Below are 23,662 nucleotides of genomic sequence, written 5' to 3'. Positions count from 1 at the left end.
GGCAGCTCAACAAGGAGATATGATCTCAAACTTCCATTGCCTTGTGGCTATACCCACGCATGGGGAAGCTTCAGGAGTAAATCCAAAGGAAAAATCCAGAGCTGGAATCGCTAGGATGGTCTTATATTGAGTTCAACACCGACTGGCAACTCCTGTGACACGCTAGTGCCAAACTGTAGCAGTCTCTGCTGTTCCTTTGGGTTCATCAGCTGCATAGAGAGGGGGAATCTGCTGCATGGAAAAAAGCTCGATCTCACTATTGTACTGCCTCACGAATGACAGCTAAGATACAAAATCAATGGTCAATGCTGACACAACAGGAGACCTCAGCATTCATTTGCTCATCATCTGAACTGAAGTGTATTATTTAATTTGCAATGATCTTGGGACTGCTCCGTGTTTCACCATCTTCACCCACCACCATTAAAACTCACACTGAGAAAGACAAAGACTCAAAATTTAATGATAACTAAATGCCAAAGTGTAAAACACTGTCAAGCTTGAAGTATAAACATTTTATTTAGTGGAATCTGTATAGTGTAACTTCAATATAAACTGCATGTATATACAACAATTCACTGCACTTCAACAATACACACTGAAAACTCAAGATAAAACCAGGAAATAGTGCTCAAAACTCACAGCATAGGCCAGAGATTTTGAAAGGCAACTGTTAAGTTTCTCAAGTGTTCATTTCTCTTCAATATATAAAATAATAATGTTGTAATTCAAAGTTTCAAAAAAATCTTCAAGAAAGTTTCTCCACCTGAGCTGAACTCTGAACCAGCAAAGGCACAGGTTCCACTATCTCACCTCAGCCACCAGGCTGTGGGACTACTCTTGGCTTCAGTACACCAAGTTAAGGAAGAAAGATAAATCAAAACTCCTGATTACAATTCATAAGGGAGGATATCTCAGTTCCAACTGTGATCAAATGACTTGCTCTATTTTCATGCAAGTATTAGTGAGTTGAGTTGACAGAGAAATAATGGATGATTGGAAAATAGGGCCTCAAATCGTAACCCAGCAAGAGGCAGTGCCTTTAGGAATAAGAGACAGATGAGCAAAACTCTTACACATTTGACACCCTTCCGAACAAATGGACAGAATCCTGCTTCCAGCAAATTTGCTTCACATTATATTCACATCACTAAATTATCCACAGCATTAGTTTTTGCAAACAGCCAGACAAAATTTTTCATTTTGTGATTTATTCCGAACTGAAATATTTAATTGCACTCTCGTTTTTTCCACCACTTTATAAATATTAATGCAAGTACCCCATCCATTCCACTCAGAGGAGATAATCTGGAACAAGCCTTTACCAGAAGCAGATTCTATCCTTCTGAATTTGGGTGGTACATTGTTGGGGGGATTGAGAGCTGTGGGGAAACTGAAGCAAATTAAAAGATACCATATCACCATTTGAGTGAGGGTTTAGAATTGGGGAGTACAATCTAAGATTCATTCAGAAGTTAATCTAATCAGATTCAACCTTAAAATGCAAAAAGACAGTACTTTCGAAGGACTATTGATGAAGTCTGCCTGGAGTCCTCTGACTGGGTGAGCAATAGTTCATGCTCTTACTGTTGCCATATTAAAAAATAGCATCACTGCTAAAATTCTTCTGATGTTTAGAAAACATATGTAGCTCAAATCACTTCCCATTTTCACACCTGCATCTGGTGTCACACATCCATCAACAAACTGCAAATGATTAATTGGGTAATTTGTGAAACCTTGTCTGCACAAATTAGTTGCCCAAATTATTACCCTGCTTAACAATTCAAAATGTACTAGGTTACTATAAAGTACTTTTTGCATTTCCTAGGTTATGAAAGGTCTGATATGAATCCAGGTCTTTCAACAGTGAATCACAGAAAGCTGGTGGATCATGGAGGGCACCAGACAGAAGATGGAACTGACACCTTCACGGTTCCCATCGCTCAGGGTCACACAGTGTTGTACTGAATTTAACCAACAAGATCTTTTCAAAAGCCAACAAAACCAACAACACTTTCAAGTAAATATCACTAATCTGTGCAACAGTTGCAGTACAAGGCCAAAGCCAAATGTACCCAATATTAAGCTGTGTTCAGTCTCTACTTGCCCATCCCCAAACAGAGTTCGGTTTTAAACTTACAGTAGGACCTCACTGTAACATGCAGCTTCATTGAAGAGTCCAGCACCTGACAGTGTTTACACCAAGTGACGTTTTTAAATAGCATCTGCAATGCCATGTGACAGATCATCTGTTGACTTTTGCATTCACAAGAATCAAAGTACATTAAGAGGCCAATAATCTCATAATTTTTGTGCCAGCATTACAGCATTCCAATTAAAGTAGAATTCTGTTAAACCAGCATACTAGGGACTTCAGTGGTGCTGAACTGGCAGATTTTTTTGAACTACTGATTAGTATTTCAATTTATATTCCAAGACACTTTTAATTCTCCTTTTACACTTTAGTAATAAAATTTCCAGCAAACACTAAATTTAAAGAGAGCATGGAAATCAGGATTCGTGTGTATTTGTAGGAAGCATAGGAATGAGCATGGAGCGACCCAGTTGTCAAACATGGGATTTCCAAACTACTAAAGTTTTACTGTAGTTGCACTTTCTAATTTATCCTCAGCCAGCCCAGCAACAGCAGCCCTGGAATTTGATGACAACATTAGCCATTTTAGAAGCTTGGTCTGGAGATTATCGCAAAAGAAAGCCCTCAGTTTTTGACCTGCTCAAGCTCTGGTTTCACGATTATGAATGTTGTCTGATTTGCATGACTTAGAATCAATTTCATATTAGAAAAAAAAGTTACGTTCCTCTTCTCAGAGCATTAAACAATGATTCCATCTCCCTGATTACTGGTGTTTTCTTCAATGTCCTATCATTCCAATATCTCTCCTTCAAGCATTATCATTAAAATAAATAATTATCCACATTCCTGTTCATGGTTTCTGCTATGCACAGCATGGTTCCTTCATTTTTCAACATTGCTGAACTTCAAAAGTAAACTGACTGCAAGTGAAGCTTTAACTGGATATAATCTGGAGCTATATAAAGGTAAATTTTCTTTCTTAACCAATGCTTTATAACAAATGATAATTGATAAGAAGTCCAGGAAGACAAAACTTCTATCTTCCTATTTTTAGTGAACCCCAAATGAATAGTCAAGCCAGCAGTCAATGCTAAAACCCAGGGAATATTTGCAAACCAAGGCAAAACCAAATTCAGTCAGACCAGTGACTGCTGATGGTGGCAACAAGGACAATTTTTAAATGAAATAAGGAAAGACAATCACTAAATTGACACTAAACAGTTCACTACTTGTTGGCAATCTTTTGGAAGTTGGAGGCAGTCAGCTGGTTTGAGGATGCCAGAGCAGCTTTCACTGTACACGTCTGAGCCTTCATTCCAACGGGATCAGTGCAAAAGGCGGAGGTTCTCATTGTGAAGATTCCTTCGATACCGGGCCAGATTTAGACTATTTATTTCAATGTTCTGGTTGTCATTGGCAGTTCCTTCGAAGGAGACCCGGGCAGTGGGCATGAACTGTCGGAAAATGCTGACAGACCCGTGCCAGAAGGTAGGTTGAGGAAGGTGACCCAAAATCGTCCAGGAGCCAGTCTGAAAGTCGTAGGCCTCAACTACATCAGATAATTCAAAGGTGTTATCGTAGCCTCCAGAAACAATCAGCTTTCCCCCCAGGGCAGCCACACTTCCCCCAACGTGGACCTGGGGTAAGAGAGAAAAAACAAGACTCAGCATACTCACCAGGGCAGGGAAATGGAACAGGTTTCTTAAAACTGGATGTTCAAAGGATCACTGGAACTAAGCCACTCCCATGACCAACAAACTCATCCTCATTTTCTAATTTCCTCTATTGTCCTGCCCTGTCTAAGGAGCTCATTCCAGTTGAATCAGTTGAATCTCATTCCCACCCTCTAGGCCTCTCCTATATTTCCATTTTTCCCACTATATTCCTAGACCTCAGATCTACGGACCATCACTGCAAACCAGATGTCTACGGACAGATTCTACGGAGACCAACCATCACTGCAAACCAGATGAACAATGATTATTGCTGAACGTTCTCCCCTGTTCCACTTGTACCTGATTCATGGGTGGGATCTTGTCCCATTCATTCTTTGTTGGGTTATACACATCAACCTCTGCAGAGTCATCCCTGAGGAGAAAGAGGAATAGCTGGTCTTTAATAAAATCAATGAACCATCAGCCGATCCACCACCCAACACAAGTACAATTTCAAACAGAATATGCATCCTCAAACAGATACCCCAAATTAAAAAAAAAAGTGGCTCTCAAATGTTTCTTTTCCCTCCAGCACTTGGAATTATTTGGCATCTTCCACAGCCTCAAGAATATTATTTAATAGAGCTTAATTGATGTCTGTATTTTGCAACAATCAAAGTGGCAGCCAATTGCTCACAGGAAGTTTCCATGAACAATAATGAGGTAATTGAAACAGAGTTAGGGATACTCGCTGAGGGGTTAATATTAGAAGCTCAGGACCTCAGAGTCAGACACAATTCCCTCACATGATACTCTTGGCATCCATTATTGTTCACAAACCCAATATCCATTTACTCTATAATAATAAATACTGGTATTAAAGTTGTCAATCAAACTTGCTAATGTTGAAACATTAAAAATATTTTTATATACTTCTATCTAGTTTAAGAGGCACCACTTTTACCCCCATGTAGTTAATAGATGCAGGATCTATCTGCTCACTTTCAGGCTGTTTAACATCTACCGAAGTGGCAACAAATGGTCTCAGTACCGTCACTGAGGCAAGGGCAAACACTGGTGTCCTTCTTCAGGCGAGTGTGGATACCAAGCACAGACTTGGATGCAATCCCACCTCCCTGTTAGCCACCACTTTCGCAATTCAAAAACCCATCCATACGTCTGTACACTTTAACAGTCAATAGCCATGCTGAAGCCAAACTGGGGAGTTGGGTGGGGAAGGTGAACTACCAAAAATGTTGATCTAAATCAGAACTCACGCAGTTAGCAACGTGATTATATTACAGACAGTTGCTGTTTGTGTCTCTCAGACTCGCTTGTTTACAGAGTAGTTGTGTGTCAGAAGTAGCAGTGTGTTACTTCAGGGAAACATAATTATTTGTCCTTAAATAAAAAATATGAGCTGGAAGCCACTGATTGACAGTGTGGCAGAAGCAGCGTTTTTTAAAATTTAATCATTTATGGGATGTGGGTGTCACCAGCTAAGCCAGCATCTGTTGCCCATCCCTAGTTGCCCTTGAGAAGATGGTGATGAGCTGCCTTCTAGAACCGCTGCAGTTCCTGAGGTGTCGGTACACCCACAGAGCTGTTAGAGAGGGAATTCCATGATTTTGACCCAGTGACAATGAAGGAACAGCGATATGTTTCCAAGTCAGAATGGTGAGTGACTTGGAGGAGGATTTCCAAGTGGTGGTGCTCCCGGGTATCTGCTGTTCTTGTCCTTCTAGATGGTACTGGTCATGGGTCTGGAAGGCACTGCCTTAGGAACTTTGGTGTGTGTTGCAGTGCATCTTGTAGATAGTACACACTGCTACAATTGTTCGTTGATGGTGGAGGGACTGGATGCTTGTGGAAGGGGTACCAATCAAGTGGGTTACCTTGTACTGGATGGTGTCAAACTTCTCGATTGTTCAGGGAGCTGCACTCATCCAGGCGAGTGGCGAGTATTCCATTACACTCCTGACCTCAGCCTTGTAGGCTTTGGGGAGTCAGGTGGTGAGTTACACGCCACAGGATTCCTAGCCTTTGACCTGCTCTGATATCCACGGTGTTTATATGGCTAGACCAGTTCAGTTTCCTGACAATGGTAACCCCCAGGATGTTGATAATAGGGGATTCAGTGATGGTGATGCCACTGAATGTCAAGGGACGATGGTAAGAGCCTCTCTTATTGGAGACGGTCATTGCCTAGCACTTATGTGGCTCAAATGTTATTTGCAGGACTGAAATAAACACAATGCAAGACTGAAGTTCAGGGCGAAAATATTTGAACAGCTCTTTCTAAACAAAATTTGCACATGTGCGATGGCTCTTACTGTGTTGGAAGTTCTCTGAAGCTTGTGATATTGAAAGGAAACCGATAACAGTAATCAAGAATTGCTTAGTTGTGGATAAAAATTTCATCAGTTGTTGGGGCAAATTACTTGCAGGTCCAATGCAGACTGGTCAATGTAATCTCAGTAAACAGTCATTAAGTCACAGGATCCACCTTAGACACTTAAATATTTTCCATCCCAAAGCCATAAGCCTCACAGCTCACCCTTCAATACCCAATGACCAATTATCCCCATGAAAGACAATAAAAATACAAGTTCTTTCTCCTCACAAAGAACTAATTCCCAGGACAACCCTTCCCCAGACTCCAGGCCAAATCAACTGAAGTAAATAGAAGGAAATACATAAGCAAATTTCTTGGCTTTGGCCCCGGTTGCAGGAAAGGGTCACAGGCTGTAGCTGGGAACCTCTGGGCTCCACTGATGTAGGAAATGGGCTGGTGGTGCTGGTGAAGGGAAAGGAAATCATGGAAGAACTCACAGGAACAATGTAAAGGATGCAGCCCCAGGTGAAACTCCATCACCCACTTCCATGGAGGGATCCTGGGAAAGTTGTACTTACAGTCATATCACAGTCTGAAAAGTGACTAACCACAATACTGGCCTTCAAACCCACAAGAAACTTCTCAGACATAGTTATTGGGGCCAAATCAGATCATCACTACCACCCTCAGAACACTGGAGAAGGCGACATCAATTCAGTCCATCATGCCTGTACCTCTTACTAAAATAAGTAATCTTGAACTTATTTAAGTATATATATTAATCTGGTCCTTCCCTCCCACATAGCCTGCCATTATTCCTTCATTCACTAATTTATTGACAATCTCCTTACTCCATACAACACAAGTCATTTCAAACTTACTGGACAAAGTATATTAATCCATTGAGAGTCACCATCTTTGGCACAAGTAACCACGGAGGCAATGAGCCGCACGTCACCATATTCCACAAGTCAATCTCAGGGTCGTAGCACTGAATTGCCATCGATTCCTCGCCAGTAAGGGTTCCGATGGTGTATAGTTTGCCTCGACAAGCCGTGCTTGAGCAGTTGTCCATGGGGAATGGCATTGGCTGCAGGGCCTCCCAACTGTCCATAGAGTGATCGTAGCGTTCTAGGCTGTCGTGGGCGAGAATGTAAATGTGTCCCTTCAGTACAACGGAACTGTGGTATTCACGGGCTTGCAACATGGGTGAAACTTCGGTCCACTCGTTTACACTGGAATTGTATCGCCACACGCAATCGTATAATGATGTCCCATCAGAGCCACCTATTACACAAAAATAGACACAATGAAGTTCTAACTGTCGGCAACTATCCGTTCCCACCTCAGAACCATGAATCATTTCTGCCTCAAGAGAATGCAGCCAATGGGAATCAGATCCTGTTTGCCAGGAAGGCTTAATGCTGATTTTTAAAATTTTCCGGTACAGACTCTTCTGGCCCAACCAGCCCACGCTGCCCAATTACACACGTGTCCAGTTAACCTACTAACCCATACATCTTTGAAATGTGGGAGGGAATCACAATGACAAAGAGGGAACCCAGGCAGTCACAATGAGAATGTACAGACAGTGGAGAAATTGAACCTGGGTTGCTGGTGCTGTACGAGCGAACACTAACCGCTATGCTACAGTGTTGCCATTGTGTGGTGCTGACACAATGCCCCAAACCCACAGGTGCTGGCTTCTGGGTAAGATGTTAAAGCAACGGTCAATTAATATCTTGGGCAGAAGATGTCCAACTAAAAATTAAGTCGTTATTCTTTGTACCCTAGCAATCACCCAACATGTCCAATATTTTTTTTAAGAAAAAAATCACATTGTTTTGCTTAGGAGTTTGGTGAAAAATTTGCTGCAGCAACTCCTTCTTAACAAAGGTGGGAAAAAACCTCAGTGTGTGCAAAGCATTTGGAAGAATTACTTTTTCTGCCTCCTTCCACCCCCAACAATTTTCTGTGGGCATCACGATGGAAACATCACAGCCAAATTTGATGAATTAATGATGATCTGCAGCACAAAGAGGCCACTCCAGCTATTGTACATGGAATGGCTTAAAAAAATCGACAGCTTAACTCACTGTTCTATCAAGTTCTGTACTTTTCCCCATTTCAAATGTTTAATCCATTTCCCCCTAAACTTTAAAAGATCACTGCTTCATGAACAACTCTCCATGTAAAGGGAGGTTCCTCTAAGAGTCTATTTTATAACTTCACCAACCAGAGCAATTGATCGTCACAATTTTAAAACCATCTCAATAGTTGCTCAACATTCTTCTCACAGTGAACAGGCTCTGGTATCTCAGGACTCTTCTGAAGAACTCCTTCCCTTCCACTCCTTGCTCTCATTCACTGGGATCTCTGAACCTTCCTTCACCACTCCCCCTCCTCCCCCGATCATTTCCAAAAACACAAAGGGTAGTTAGTGCCAAGTTCGAATAACCATTAGCAACAGGAAGCTTGGTTGAAACCAGACGTGGCAAGGCACTACAGATCTTCAGTATGGTCAGACTCAGAGCCCAAGCCCAGAGTTTGGGGTGTAAGTTTAGGTCTGTGCTGCTTTGGCAGACTATAACTCCAGCACCGCAGTGGCCTCCTACAGTTAACACACAGAAGATGCTGGAGGAACTCAACAGGTCAGGCAGCATCTATGGAGGGGAGTAAACAGTCAACGTTTCAGACTGAGACCCTGCATCAGGGCTGGAAAGGGAGGAAGCACCCAGAATAAGGAAGTCAGGGAGGGGAAGAAGTACGTTAAATGAAGCCAGCTGGGTGGGAGGGGGGGGATGAAGTTAGGAAGTGGGTAGTGATAGGTGGAAAAGGTAAAACTCTAAAGGAGGAGGAAGCTGATAGGAGAGGAGAGTGGACCATGGGAGAAAGGGAAGGAGGAGGGGCACCAGGGGGAGGTGACAGGCAGTTGAGGAGCAGTGAAGAAGCAAGCAGGAAGCCAGAGTGGGGAATGGAAAAAGAGGAAAGGGGGAGGGGGAACATTACTAGAAGTTAGTGTCCATCAGGTTGGTGGTTACCCAGATGGAATAAAAGGTGTTGCTCCTCCAGCCCAAGAGTGGCCTCATCATGGCAGTAGAGAAGGTCATGGAGCATCATGCCTCTTATAGTTGATTTGATTTCCTTCAAGCACGGTTTGACTCTGAACCCAGACTCATCCCTGCCCCCCCACTCCCAGTCCCAGGTGGTCCAAGTCCAAACACCACATACTATGTAATGGACCCTCAGCAGATGAGGAGGTAGAAGCAAAAATTACCCCCACACACTTAGTCAACTATTTCCCAGCTCAGCCATGTGAGTATGTGGGGAAAGTAATACATACCTGGGCCATGAAAAGATAATTTACCATGTCTCATTGCTGGCTGCGGATTAAAAATAAACTGCATTTCCCAGAGTAAAGATAGTCACATGCCCTGACCATAATGGCATGATCTGTATGTGGAATAAGCACTGAAGCAATGGGGACAGAAATAACCAGACAGCATTTTTGAACTACTACTCACTTTTTGCCCACCGACTGTGATCTTTCCTCCACCTCTTGAGCGTAGGAGAATGAGGGGATATTTGATCAAGTTATATGAAATTCTGAGGGGGTATAGTTGGGGTAAAAGCAAGCAGGCTTTTTCCACTGAAGCTGGGTGAGACTAAAACTAGGGGTCATGAGTTAAGGAGAGCATATTTAAGGGGAGCATGAGGGGAAACAACTTCACTTAGAAGTCGGTGCAAGTGCAGAATGAGCTGTCAGCAGAAGTGGTAAATGTGGCTACGATTTCAACCTTAAGATAAATTTTAATAAATACATGGATGGGAGTGGAGTGGAGGGCTATGGTCTAGATTCAGGTCAATGGGGCTCAACAGAATAATAATTTGACATGGGCTATTTCTATGCTGCAGTGTTCTATAACTCTATGATTCCTCTTCTTCAAGAATTTACCTAAATTTTGATTTGAAAGTTACTACTAAATCTGCTTTCATACTATCCCCTGCCCTGATACCCTAACCCCAATTTGAAAGCAACACATTCTGAAGCAGAATATTTAATTATATAATGGAGAAATTCTCATCTTGGTTTCTGGTTCTCCTGTCAATTTTATTAAGTCCATGTCCTTTGGTTTCCTCCCAAGCAGCAGAACAGTTTCTCCTTTCTTACTCTATCAAGCTGGCAGGTGGTGTAGTGGCATCAGTACCGGACTTCGAGGCAAATGGTCCTGAGTTTGAATCCGGCTGGCTACTTGCATGCTTTCCATCCATGTCACATTGAGCATTGAGCTAACAACTCGGCCTCGTAAAAAACAGTCCAATGCTACGGAAAGGGCAAAAATGCTGCCCGATGTCACAAGGCACGAAAAGGAAAACACAACTCTATCAAAACCTTTTCCTAAATGTTAAAATCTTAGATTAAATCTCTTCCAACTATTTCTGCTCATAGAACCTTTTCTATTCCCTCCATAAACAAATTTTGCTTACCTGTCAATTAAAGCCAGGCCACTACACCACTGGCCAGCTAGATAGGGTAAGAAAGGAGAAACTGCTCTGCTGCTTGGGAGGAAACCAAAGGACATGGACTTAATAAAATTCAGGGTGAAATAAAGGTAAGGCTTTTCATTCAGCTGATCATGGAAATCTCATTCCTCCGAAATGTTATGAACCCTGGAAACTAACACAATCTGGGATATAGAAGCAAAATTAGGCCATTTGGCCTATTGAGACTTCACTGTTCGAACATGGCCGATTTATTTTCTCTCTCAACCCCATTTTCCTACCTTCTCACTGTAACCTTTGACATCGTTCTATTCTGAGACTGTATCCTCTGGTCCTAGACTCCCCCACTATAGGGAATATCTTCTTTGATCCACTCTATCTAGGCCTTTTAATACTCAATCAGAACATGTCTACAGTTCTCTGAATGGTACAGCACAGGCACAACAATCACCTTCTATGCTCCTAGGTGGTTTGAGGTAGATTTTTATTAGTTGGAGACAAGGGCTACGGATCAAATGCTGGGATTGCAATGTTAATCAGCTACTAAACATCAGGCTGATACAATCTATAGCCTGAAGCGTGATGTATTGACAAGGAAGTCTGGATATTCTGCTCTGTATGAGCAGTTAAAGGAAACAGGTCTCTTTCTCTTTATTGAGTAGAGACTATGAAAGTGTGAGAAGGTCACTGGGGTGGGTAATCCTCAGACTCTCTGACTGTGGGCAAGGTTAGGGCAGGACCTTTAGCAAGCCGAAGCAGGTCTCTAAACAAACAGCGGCACGGTAGCGTAGTGGTTAGCAGTGTCAGCGATCAAAGTTCAATTCCTGACGCTATCCGCAAGGCTTCTGCATGTTCTCCCTGTGACCGCATGGGTTTTCCCTGGGAGCTCTGGTTTCCTCCCACGTTCCAAAGACATACAAGTTAGGGTTAGTAAGTTGTGGGCACGCAATGGTTGCACTGGCAGCATGCCAACAGTTGCGGGCTGCCCCCGGCACATCTAGGACTGCGCTGAATGTTGACACCAACAAGACATTTCACTCACAAGAGAGAGAAAATCTGCAGATGCTGAAAATCCAAGCAACACACACAACATGCTGGAGGAACTCAACAGGCAGGGCAGCATCTACGGAAAAAAGTACAGTTGATGTTTTGGGCCGAGACCCTTCAGCAGGCCTGAAGAACAAAAGATGAGGAGTAGATTTAAAAGGTGGAGGGAGGGGAGGGAGAAACACAAGGTGATAGGTGACACTGGGAGGAGTAGGGGTGAAGTAAAGTTGATTGGTGAAAGAGATACAGGGCTGGAGAAGGAGGGCTCTAATAGGAGAGGATAGATTCTTTATGGTTTGATGACAAATAAAACTAATCTTTAATCAATAAAGTGGGAGAGGATCCCTGTGGCAGGTAATCCTCAGACTCTCTAACTGTGATGTTAGCAAGCTGAAGGAAGTCTCTGGACAAATACCTGCTTCAGTGCTCTTGGCGGTCTTGTACACAGTAGGATTTTGTGCCATCAGATTAGCACTGGATGCCATCTGAAATTGCACAGGCCCAGTGACCTCAGAACTGGCTACAACTGGGCCAATGGCCACCTGCCCAGAATTAGAAAATACATGGTCCTCCAAAGCCCACAAGGGGGGGGATCCTGACCCAAAATGAATAGGCAGCAGGACTGGTGGGGGGGGGGGGGGTCACATGAGCCTACAGGTGTTGCTATGGAGACAGAAATTCAAGTAGTTTGCTAGCCTTGAGGCCCTTTGGGACAGTGCTGGGCTAAATGTGAATACTTGCCTGTTACATAGATGTCATTGCCGAAGGCGGTGATGCTGTAGCCTCCGGCCAGGTGGTCAGGGAACTCGGCGAGGTATCGCCACTGGCCAGTCTGTGGGTTGAAGCAATCCACCGTTACCAGCTCGTCACAGTCCTTGTTGCAGCCGCCCACCACCACCAGTATCTCGGCCAGGCCAGTGGAGGGGCGGGCCCTCATCCTCTCACACGGGTAGTCATGCCGGTCGTACTCGGACGACTGAAAGGCCCGGGCCTGGTGGATGAGCTTGAGACAGAATGGGGAGTAGTAGACGAGCGGGTCGCTCTCCACGTAGGCCAGCAGGTAGAAGCGGCGGATGAAGGGCAGGCGCACGTGCTCGAAGAGCTCGGGCCAGAAGCGCAGCCGGCGCTTGGGATCGGCCTTGACCCACCGCAGCGCCAGCTGGTAGGCCACCTCCTCTTTGTCGACGTGCAGCCTGTCGTCGGACAGGTACTCGAGCAGCCGGCGCTGGGGTAGCGCCTCGAACTCCTTCTCCTCCGACAGCTCGATGATGTGGCGCAGGATGAAGCTCTTGGCACTCTCGGCCAGGCTCCGGCAGGCGTAGGCCTCAGCGAACTCCTGGATCTCCAGGCAGTTGGTCACGTCCAGTTGGCGCTCCAGGTAGGCGCAGCATGCCTCCTTCACTGAGTGGAACTGGAAGAGGTCGGCGGCCCGGGCCAGAGGCTCCACGTTACTCTGGGTGACAGTCACCTGGCCAGTGTAGGAGAAGTCCAGCAGTAGGCCTAGGATGTCGGCCTTCACCCCATGCAGCTCCACCCGCTCGGCATAGCTCTCCTTCAGCCGGCCAGCAAACATGGCCTTGAAGTAGTGGCTGGCTGCTGCCAGCACGGTGCGGTGACAGGGGAAGTCCTGGCCATCCACCCACAGGGTCATGTCAAAAAACTTGCGCTCTATCCGCAGCTCGTTGATGCCCTGCAGGATGTTGAGGGCATGACTGGGGTCGAAGAAGGGCAACACAGAGGCCTGGGTTACTATGCTCGGCCGTTCCATCCTGATGGCTGGGGATCAAATCATCTGTAAAAATCAGAGAGAGCGAGAGGTGATTACAGAGCGCGTGGGACCTCAGCAGCTTTATAGCCAACCTCCTCATGTGGCGCGTTATATTTACCAGCAACCACACCAGGTGGGACTCATAAATCACGCTGACACTACTCGCATTCAATGGATTAAAACTTGGCTGACTGAAACTTGTCAGCAACCCAATACTCCCAGCTCAGTCACACAACACAGTCATGGAACAACTCTGTGGCCTTCCAGACCCCACCTCCTCCTCCGCAATAGCACGAAGCTTGCGTGGAGCACAAGTACAAGTGAGGATCCACTGGGGTCGGAGCGCTGAGTTCAATGCAATACCTTCTCTTTATGGCTGAGCTCTATTAACGCTTCCCCGCCAAGCAGAAGTATTTATTTATTTAGAGATACAGTGCAGAGTTGACCCCTCAAGCCACGCCGCCCCAGCAACCCCGGACAAACCTGATCAACCCTAACCTAATCACGGGACAATTTACAATGACCAATTAACCCACCCGGTACGTCTTTGGACTGTGGGAGGAAATCAGAGCACCCGGAGAATACCAACGCAGTTCACGGGGAGAACATACAAACTCCTAGCAGATGTCACCGGAAACGCCCAGAGCAGTAACAGAATCATGCCAGCACCTACAGTACTGTGGTCACAGTTATGAATGGGAAATATTACATCTACTTGAGAGGTATGGGTTTAAATATTCACAGAGGGTTTAAAGAACAGCAGAACTCCCTGGTTACCTAATATTCAAACCTCAATCAACTGCTCCAAACACAGATTTTATCTGGACTTATAACTATGTTTGGATCTTTGGGTGAGCAAATTGATGGTTATGTCTCCTAAATCATAACTGTATCATAACATTTCAAAAGTTCTTCACTGACTTGAAGCCCTTCAGGATGTCCATGGCTCTCTTCCCACAAAAGTTTATAACGTGGTTTGATGGAGCCTGAACAAAACCAATAATCCCACGCTACGTCTGGGCTCAGTCACACAGGTGTGACCATCCCTCAACTTCATGGAGTTGTTCCCTGACACTGGGACAACTCCAATAGATTTCAAGTTATTCAATCGGTCATGGCCTCCATTTAAAAAGCTCTCCCAGAATGCTGGCATTTCCAACAATGTTAACAGTATGCTGGAGGAACAGTGTGTTGAGCATATCTGCGGCAAGGTGGTGGGGGGGGGGGGGGAAGAGGGGAAGGAATTGTCAACATTTTGGGGTGAAACCCTGAATCAGAACTGTCGAAATGTCAGCAATCCCTGACCCCCACAGATGCTACTCGACCTGCCAAATTTCTCCAGCACATTTGTTTATTGCTCCAGACTCCAGCATCTGTAGCCTCTTGAGAGACCCAGGATAATGTTGGTCAGGAACCTAGTCTGAAGCCTTGAGTATGCCATCTGTGCGCTTCTTGTTCAAGTGCAGAGCTTTAACAAAAAACCAAACCCTGAAATGAGGACCACCACGTAACTTTAATGGCATTGAACCTTACCACAGTGCATAAGTCCATTCAGTCCATCACTCTCCCAGACTCCTTCCACCAAACTCATCTCATTCTCCCTTATAGTACAATGGTCTTTACCTTGTGCAAAACAGTATCTTGTCAATTTCTCTTCTCATTCTCTTAAAGCACCAAATTTCATTTATTCCGCACCCCTTATTCACTCTAGTCCCTGCAGAACATTCTGAGTAAACCACTACAGCAAAACTTCAGCAATTAAAATAAGTCTTAATGGCACCTCAGTATCACTGGAATTTGCACAAGAACGTTGCAGGCAAAGGAATGATGAGATTTAAATGGAAGACAGAATATAGTCCTGATAAATTGAAAGTGCACTTTGGGAGGACAAGTGAGAGGTGACCATACAAATGAAAGATGGGATCCAAGGAATAGAAGAACCTTGATGCACAAGTTCAAGGATTGCTGAAGGTGGCAGCACCTGTAGATGAGGTGATGAAGGCAGAAAATGGGAAACTTGCTCTCGTTAGCTGGGCAGAGAACATGGGTGCAGGGAGATTGAGTTAGATCACAGCTAGATTTACTTAGTACAGTTTGAGTATTGTGTACTGATCTCACTGGTATCTTACAGGAAGTTGCAGTGGATTCACCAGAATATCACATGCAATGGAGTGTTCAGTTATGATGAGAAATTGATTAGGCTCAGCATGTTTTTCTTGGAGTGAAGGAAGCTGAGGGGGACCTGACAGAGGTATTCAAAACTAGGAGGAGTATTGATGGTAAAGATAATTGGAAATATTTCCCTCAATCAGAAGCACCTAAAACTAAAGGGATGGATCTCAGGTAAGCAGTAATTGGTTTAGAGAAGACTATAAATTTGGACAACACAGCCTGAGTGGGTGGTAGAGGTAAGAATTCTCAGAATACTTACAAGTACTGAGGCAAATATTTCAATCACCAAAACACTGAGGGCAAGGGATCACATGTAGATAAATGGGATTAGTATGGATAAATACTTATGGTTGGTGTTGGGCACTCTCCACGAATCTCCCTCCTGGGCACTAAACCCTGTAATTGGCAGAAGTGCTACACCTTCCCATTAACCTCCATTCAAGGCACCAAACAGTCCTTCGAGGTGAGACAACACTTCACCTGTGAATCTGTTGGGGCCATTTCCTGTATGTAGTGCTCCCAATGCTGCCTCTTCTACATTGGTGAGACCCAACAAAGATTGGGGGGAAGGGGGGGGGGGGGGAGAACTGCTTTATTGAGCACCTTCACTCCATCTGCAACAGGATTTCCCAGCAGCCAACCATTTAAATCGCAATCCCCATTCCCATTCTGACATGTCAGTCCATGGATTGCTCTTCTTTCATGATGAGGCTACTCTCAGGTTGGAGGAACAACACCTTATATTCTGCCTAGGTAACACAGAACATAGAAAATCTACAGCACATAACAGGCCCTTCGGCCCACAATGTTGTGCCGACCATGTAACCTACCTACTGACAATGAAGCTGCCTAGAATTTCCCTACCGCATAGCCCTCTATTTTTGTAAGAACCTCCAATTCCAGTAATTACCCCTTCCCTCTCTTCATTTCCCTCTTAGGCTCCCCCTTACCTCTTCTCCTCCTCTTTCTCTTTCTTCCATGGTCCGCTCTCCTATCCGATACTCTAGCCTTTGACCTTTTCCACCTATCACCTCCCATCTTCTTACTTCATCCTCCTCCCCGACACACCTGGCCTCACCTATCACCTTCTAGCTTGTACTCCCTCCCCTCCCAACCTCTTATTCTGGCTTCTTTCCCTTTCCTTTCTAGTCCTGATGAGGGTCTTGGCCCGAAATGTTGACTGTTTATTCATTTCCATAGATGCTGCCTGAGCTGCTGAGTTCCTCCCACATTTTGTGTGTTGCAGTGGTTGATAAGGACATGGTGCACTAAAGGCCTGAGCCTGTGCTCTATGACTCACCCCATGACTCCAGAAGCAGTGCCTTTGAATATTTCAGGGCTGAGGTAGATGGATTATTCATAAGAGGGTGAAAGGCTACCACAGATGGAACAGAATGCAGAGTTAAGTTTGCAATCAGATCAGCTATCAATTTATAAAGATAAAGATTAGCTTTGTCACATGTATATCGAAATATACAACAATGTCATTTGTGTCAAGGACCAACACAGTCCGAGGATTGTGCTGGGGCAGCCCGCAAATATCACCATGCTTCCAGCACTAACACCGCTACCCACAACTAATTAACCCATCTATTAAGTGACAAAGCATCTTGAAAGGCTGTGTCACCTACTTCTGCACCAAGTTCACATTATCGCAGGGAACATCACTTATTGTGTTATGGAGATCTCAGAACCACACTTCTCTAACTAAGAACATTGTGTAAACTTAACTAATAAAAAAAAGGGTTGAAGATTGACTCTTAAAGTAAAAAGAAATCACCATTTTAACTGACACATTTAAAGGTAGCTCCCATTTTTACCAGCTTTTCAATCTCAGCTGAGTTGCAGAAGCCTGGTCCAGATCTTGAGTTCACCACTCAGGAGCTGCAGTGTTGATGGGTAATGAAATCGGAGGAAACAATGAACCAGAAGTAGGTTGGTCTGTAAAATGAACAGCATATTCCTGCCACAGTCTGTAAAAAGTTTCTACATTATCCCTGTGACTGCGTGGGATTCCTCCGGGTGCTCCGGTTTCCTCCCATGGTCCAAAGAGGTACCAGTTGGTAGGTTAGTTGGTCATTGTAAGTTGTCCTGTGATTAGGCTACGGTTAAATCATTGGTTGCTGGGTGACGTGGCTCAAAGTGTCCGAAAGGCCTGTTCCGTGTTGTATCTCAATAGACAAATAAATAATAAGAATGACATTGTGATATTTTTAAATCAAAGGGAAATTCCTAAGCCAATGAGAAACAATTTTGTTCATTTATTCCATTATCATGAACAAAAGCGCCATCGTACTGTGACTCTGGCATCTTATATGATTCAAGCTTCTCTTGGTGGTCTAACTCAAAGAGCTGGCCCAGGTAAGAAAAGAGCAGGCAGAAAGGGAGGCACAAGTGGCCTTGGTACTCGAGTGTCACAGAGAGTGCATTTAAATTAAAATCAGCTGGGATTGTTGCAGCTGACACACTGAACGGCCATCATGATGACAATGGACAAGGGTGAGACTAAACTCACAAGCCACCCAGTCAAACAGTCGATGCCTGTAAATGATAACTGGTAGGTTAGGAACAGCTAAGTGTTAGCTGGGCTTATAAATCAGCAGCAGGTAAAGATTTGATACCTACAGAAAGTGGAAAAAAAAGACATTGTACTTACTATGAATCTTTCACTAAATTGTTGTTCCCAAATGGTTTCTGAATTCACTTGTCCCTTCAAGCTTAGTAAACTTCACACACAGGACTGTGTGAGTCTCACATGCAATATCCAGTCACAGTACACAGACGTCAGCTATGAGTAACTCTAGTTGTCAGCAAGAACACGGGCTAATTAAATGAGCTGAGGTTGTTTTAAAAACATGTATGCTTAAGGCTAAACAAATTTAACAACTCATCATGGACCCCACTTATTGGGCAACAGCTTTTTATTAATAGCATGCTTTACTGTAAATGTAAATAGGCAAAATTAAACACAGAGCTACATAGCAGATATTAGGCTCTGATGAATAAACCAGACTCTGAAGAAACCCAATATATTAACTCTCTATGGAGGCTGCCTGACTCGCATTTTCTTATTTTTTATTATAGTGGAAGTGAGTAAGATAGTTTAGTCAAAGAGGAAAGGTTAAAGCAGCACCTTAAAGGAGAACTAGAGTATTTGAGGCAGGAAATTACTTAAAGTCTTGAGAATTGAAGGCATGGCAAACAGGAACACACAAGCGAACAGGAGCTGTGCAGATTTCAATGTTGTATGTTAGGGAGGTTATGGAGAGTGGGGGGGGGGGTGCAAAACTGGATCTTGGTTTGTTTACCGGTTTGAAGATTCAAAATATTTGTTTTAGTCACCTGTCTTCAGATTTTCCTTTAACTCCATTTTAACTCTAAACATATTAAAACATGGTGATAAATTGTAAATACACGCTAGTGTTTCTGTCTTCATACACATTTTACTCCATATCTGTTCTTTAATCTCCAACTTTATATAATTCTTTACACTTTATAATTGTTGAAATGACAACCAGGATAGACAAAGGAGAGTCAGTGGATATTGTACACTTGGATTTTCAGAAGGTCTTTGACAAGGTGCCACACATGAGGCTGCTTAACAAGCTAAGGGCCAATGGTATTACAGGAAAGATCGGCTTACCGACAGGAGGCAAATAATAGGAATAAAGGGGGTCTTTGCTGGTTGGTTAATGTTGACTAGTGGTGCTCCACAGGGTCGGTGTTTGTCTGCTGCTTTCATGTTATATGCTAATGATTTGGATTAAGGAATTAATAGCTTTGTGGCCAAGTTTGTGGAACGTAGGTAGAGACGCAAGCAGTGGCAGATGGAATACAGTGTAGGGAAGTGATTGGTCATGCACCTCGGTAGAAGGAATAAAGGTGCAGATAACTTTTTAAATGGGGAGATAATTAAAAAATCTCAGGTGTAAAGGGACTTAAGAGTCCTTGTGCAGGATTCCCTAAAGGTTAACTTCTAGGTTGAGTCAGTGGTAAGGAGGGCAAATGCAACGTTCGCATTCATTTCAAGAGGACTAGAATATAAAAGCAAGGACTTAATGCTGAGGCTTTATAAGGCATTGATCAAATTGCCCTTGGAGTATTGAAAGCATTTTTGGGCCCCTTACCCAAGAAAAGATGTTGCTGGCATTAGAGAGCGTTCAGAGGAGGTTCATGAGAATTATTCTGGAAATAAAAGGGTTAACATATGAAGAGTGTTTGATGGCTCCGGACCTGTAAACACTAGAATTTAGAAGAACCGGGGGGGGGGGGGTAATCTCATTGAAACCCACTGAATATTGGAAGGCCTACATACAGTAGATGGGAAGAGGATGTTTCCTATAGTGGTGGAGTCTAGGTCCAGAGGGCTCAACCTCAGAACAGAGGGACATCTATTTAGAATAGAGATCTGGAGGAATTTCTTGAGCCAGAGAGTAGTGAGTCTGCGATTCAATGCCACAGACAGCTGTAGAGATCAAGTCATTGGTTATACTTAAAGCAGAGGTTGATAGGTTCTTGATTAGTCAGGGGAGAAAGGCAGGAGAATGGAGTTGAGAGGGATTAATAAATAAACTATGATGGAATTGTGGAGCAAACTCTATGGCCTAATTCTGCTCCCATATCTCATATGTATTACACTAAACTGCCGCCATAAAACAAATTTCATGATATATATCATGACATTAAACCTGATTCAACATTCTCTAGAGTTTAGAGAGAATGGTACAAAAAATAAAGAACATCCAGTGAGTGGCAGTTCTGTGGTTGAAAACACTTTGTTAATGAGAGAGGTCAGAGGAAAATGGGTAGACTGGTTCAAACTGACAAGAAGGCAACAGTAGCACAAAAAATACACACATTACAACAGTGGTGTGTGGAAGAGCATGACATGTCGATCCTTGAAGTGGTTGGGCTTCAGCAGTAAAAAAAAACACTCCTGTACTTAATAAAGTGGCCACTGAGTTTATTTGCACAAATTGAACTCCGAAGTTGTGTTATGCCCTGGGTCAGCAGAACATGTCCTGGGCTGCACTGAACCAAAGCCCCCAGGTAGTAACCCAATAGAGTACGGCAAGCCAACCGCTCAGGGCCACCACGAGGGCGAGTACAACCCCACCTATTGGCAAAGGACCAGCATTACACCCAAACCTGCATTGCTGCGCCACCTAACAGCAAGCTCATGTCCTGCAGCAATCACAACAGCATCTGAGGCAGTGGCGTACGTATGCCAAGTGGCCTCTGGAACCAATCGGCCAATTAATAAATCCACGGCTGATTTGATTATAACTTTAACTTCACACTCCTGTTCATCCCAGTAAACTTTCTTTATAAATTAAAATGATATATTAGTACAGAGAAAAACTTTGTTTTTCATGCCCTCGATCAGATCATTCCATCATATTAGTACATTGATGTAGTACAAGGGGAATGCAATAACAGGATACAGGATTCAATACAACTGAATATATGCGAGATGGCACTGCAGCGTGGCGATTCCTTGCAAGCCGCTCTCTGCCAATCTACTCATTACCTTTTGCCCCCTTGTTTATCAAGAATCTTCTACCTCTCCCTTGAAAATATTCAAAGAAATACAAGAACTCCCCCCCCAAAAGAAAGTTCCAAAGATCCACAATTCTCAGAAAAAAAATGCCTCAGTCTTAAATGGGCAACCCCTTGTTTTTGAAACTTCTAGATTCTCAGGAGGAAGCACTCTCTCCGAATCCACATGTCAAGAACCCCTAGGATTAAATACTTATTCAGGTTAAATACTCTGTCGCCTTCTAAACTCCAAGCTTTCACGAAGCAACAAAAAATTTGTTCAAATGTGAGAGTTTTTGTTGGGTTTATAAATCAGTTACAAAATGACAACGCATTATTTAATCCATTCTGTGCACCCATCCCTCAGTCTCACAACTGGCTGTATTTCGAATTTTGTGAAAACTGACTGCTTACAACGTTGAGCTTACTGCCTTAGAGCACTAGATGTAGTGGGCGCGTAGATGAGCGGTTATAAAAATAACCGCTATATATCCTATACAATCTTGAGATTTGTCTTCTTGCAGGCACTCACAAAGAAACAAACAGAATTCACTAAAGAACACACACAACAAGACCACCTCGTGTCCAATTTGCAAAAGGGCTCAAATTGCACAATTAGTAAAAATAAGTAAACAAAAACATATGGAATATGAACTCAAACACGAGGAAATCTGCAGATGCTGGAAATTCAAGCAACACACATAAAAGTTGCTGGTGAACGCAGCAGACCAGGCAGCATCGCTAGGAAGAGGTACAGTCGACGTTTCAGGCCGAGACCCTTCGTCAGGACTAACTGAAGGAAGAGTGAGTAAGGGATTTGAAAGTTGGAAGAGGAGGGGGAGATCCAAAATGATAGGAGAAGACAGGAGGGGGAGGGATGGAGCCAAGAGCTGGACAGGTGATAGGCAAAAGGGATACGAGAGGATCATGGGACAGGAGGTCCGGGAAGAAAGACGGGGGGCGGGGGGGGGGGACCCAGAGGATGGGCAAGGGGTATATTCAGAGGGACAGAGGGAGAAAAAGGAGAGTGAGAGAAAGAATGTGTGTATAAAAATAAGTAACAGATGGGGTACGAGGGGGAGGTGGGGCATTATGAATATGAACTGCAGAGTCCCTGAAAGTGAGCCTATGGCTGCACAGCTCGTTCAGCGCTGAGGGGAGTGAAATCCATCCAGGAGCCCGATAGCTGCAGACCAGTAACTGCTCCCGAACCTGCCTATTTCACCCTTGCTGCAGCATATTTCAGTTTGGTGAGGTGAACTTCCCTTTTAAATCAAGTCCTTTTCCTGTCTATAGAAGAAGCACCAAGATTCTACAAAGACCACAGAGAACTCCCCTTTGACAGCAACACACAGCAGCAGACAGATCTTTCAGAAAGAGAAACAGAATTAAAAACCAAGAAACTGCCTGAATTGTATACAAGGTACAGTAATTCTGTGAGCTGTTCCATGGATTCCAGCTTTCCAAATTCCAAACTCAATGGAGGGTAAAATGAATAACATTATAGGTTAGTTCCTTTATTCTCAAGTAAGCTCAATGCAAGTTATAACCTTTAAGTCTGACAGGCTTCAGATAACAGCAAGATCTCCCAAGACTGAACACAGCCTGACAATTCTGAAACAGACAGTCCTCCTTTTTCCATTGTGAACTCCACCCACCAACAACACCCACAAACATTCCAAGATTTTTTAAAAGATACAATTCACTCTCTGTGTGCAAGTTTTGAGCGAGTTATTTATTGCCTGACCCTATTTTGTCTGCAAGATTTGAAAAAGTTTGGAATTGTCACTTCAGATTCATCCGTGTTTTTTTTTTGCCTTGGCAAGTAAGACACTCGCCAGGTGAGATTTCGCATCAATCTGACACCTTCATGGAATTTCTACCAATACCATAGTTTTATTTGGAGTTGTATTGGTTTATTATTGTTACATATACAGTACAGAGGTACAGTGCAAAGCTTGCCCTGCATATTGTTCATACAGTCCTGTTCATTACACAGTGCATTGAGGTAGTACAGAGTAAACAATAACAGAATAAAAAATAAAGTGTAACAGCCACAGAGAAAGCACAGTACAGGTAGGTAATGAGGTGCAAGATCGTTATGAGGTGGATTGTGAGGTCAAGAGTCTATCTTATCATACCAGCGAACCATTCAATAGTCTTATAGTCATAGTCATACTTCAATGATCCCGGGGGAAATTGGTTTTTGTTACAGTTGCACCATAAATAATTAAGTAGTAATAAAACCATAAATAATTAAATAGTAATATGTAATTTATGCCAGGAAGTAAGTCCAGGACCAGCCTATTGGCTCAGGGTGTCTGACCCTCCAAGGGATGAGTTTTAAAGTTTGATGGCCACAGGCAGGAATGACTTCCTATGACGCTCTGTGTTGTATCCCGGTGGAATATAACAGTGGGGAAGAGGCTGTCCTTGAGTCTGGTGGTATGTGCTTTCAGGCTTTTGTATCTTCTGATCGGTGGGAAGGAGGAGAGAGAATGTCCAGGGTGGATGGGGTCTTTGATTATAATTGCTGCTTTTCTGAG

General features: G+C 43.7%; 1 protein-coding gene across 5 annotated transcripts in view; it reads right to left on the bottom strand.

Moving 5' to 3' along the window:
• Positions 1–494: 494 nt before the first annotated feature.
• The window catches only part of klhl21 (kelch-like family member 21), a 41,936-nt gene continuing 18,768 nt past the window's right edge, over positions 495–23,662 (bottom strand). For 3 of the 5 annotated variants that reach the window (XM_072245326.1, XM_072245325.1, XM_072245324.1), the window contains 4 exons: positions 12,380–13,430; positions 6,970–7,375; positions 4,114–4,186; positions 495–3,735 (listed from right to left, as the gene is read on the bottom strand). In XM_072245326.1, the coding sequence (XP_072101427.1) occupies positions 3,424–3,735; positions 4,114–4,186; positions 6,970–7,375; positions 12,380–13,406 (1,818 nt within the window). In that variant the 5' untranslated portion in view covers positions 13,407–13,430 and the 3' untranslated portion in view covers positions 495–3,423. Of the gene's footprint in view, positions 3,736–4,113; positions 4,187–6,969; positions 7,376–12,379; positions 13,431–18,234; positions 18,354–23,662 lie in introns of those variants that run through there. The other 2 variants (XM_072245323.1, XM_072245327.1) reach the window with 2 other exon arrangements.

The sequence above is a fragment of the Mobula birostris genome, chromosome 27 (assembly GCF_030028105.1).
Source record: "Mobula birostris isolate sMobBir1 chromosome 27, sMobBir1.hap1, whole genome shotgun sequence".
Classification (NCBI taxonomy): Eukaryota; Metazoa; Chordata; class Chondrichthyes; order Myliobatiformes; family Myliobatidae; genus Mobula; species Mobula birostris.
This window is presented reverse-complemented; position numbering and strand designations above follow the sequence as displayed.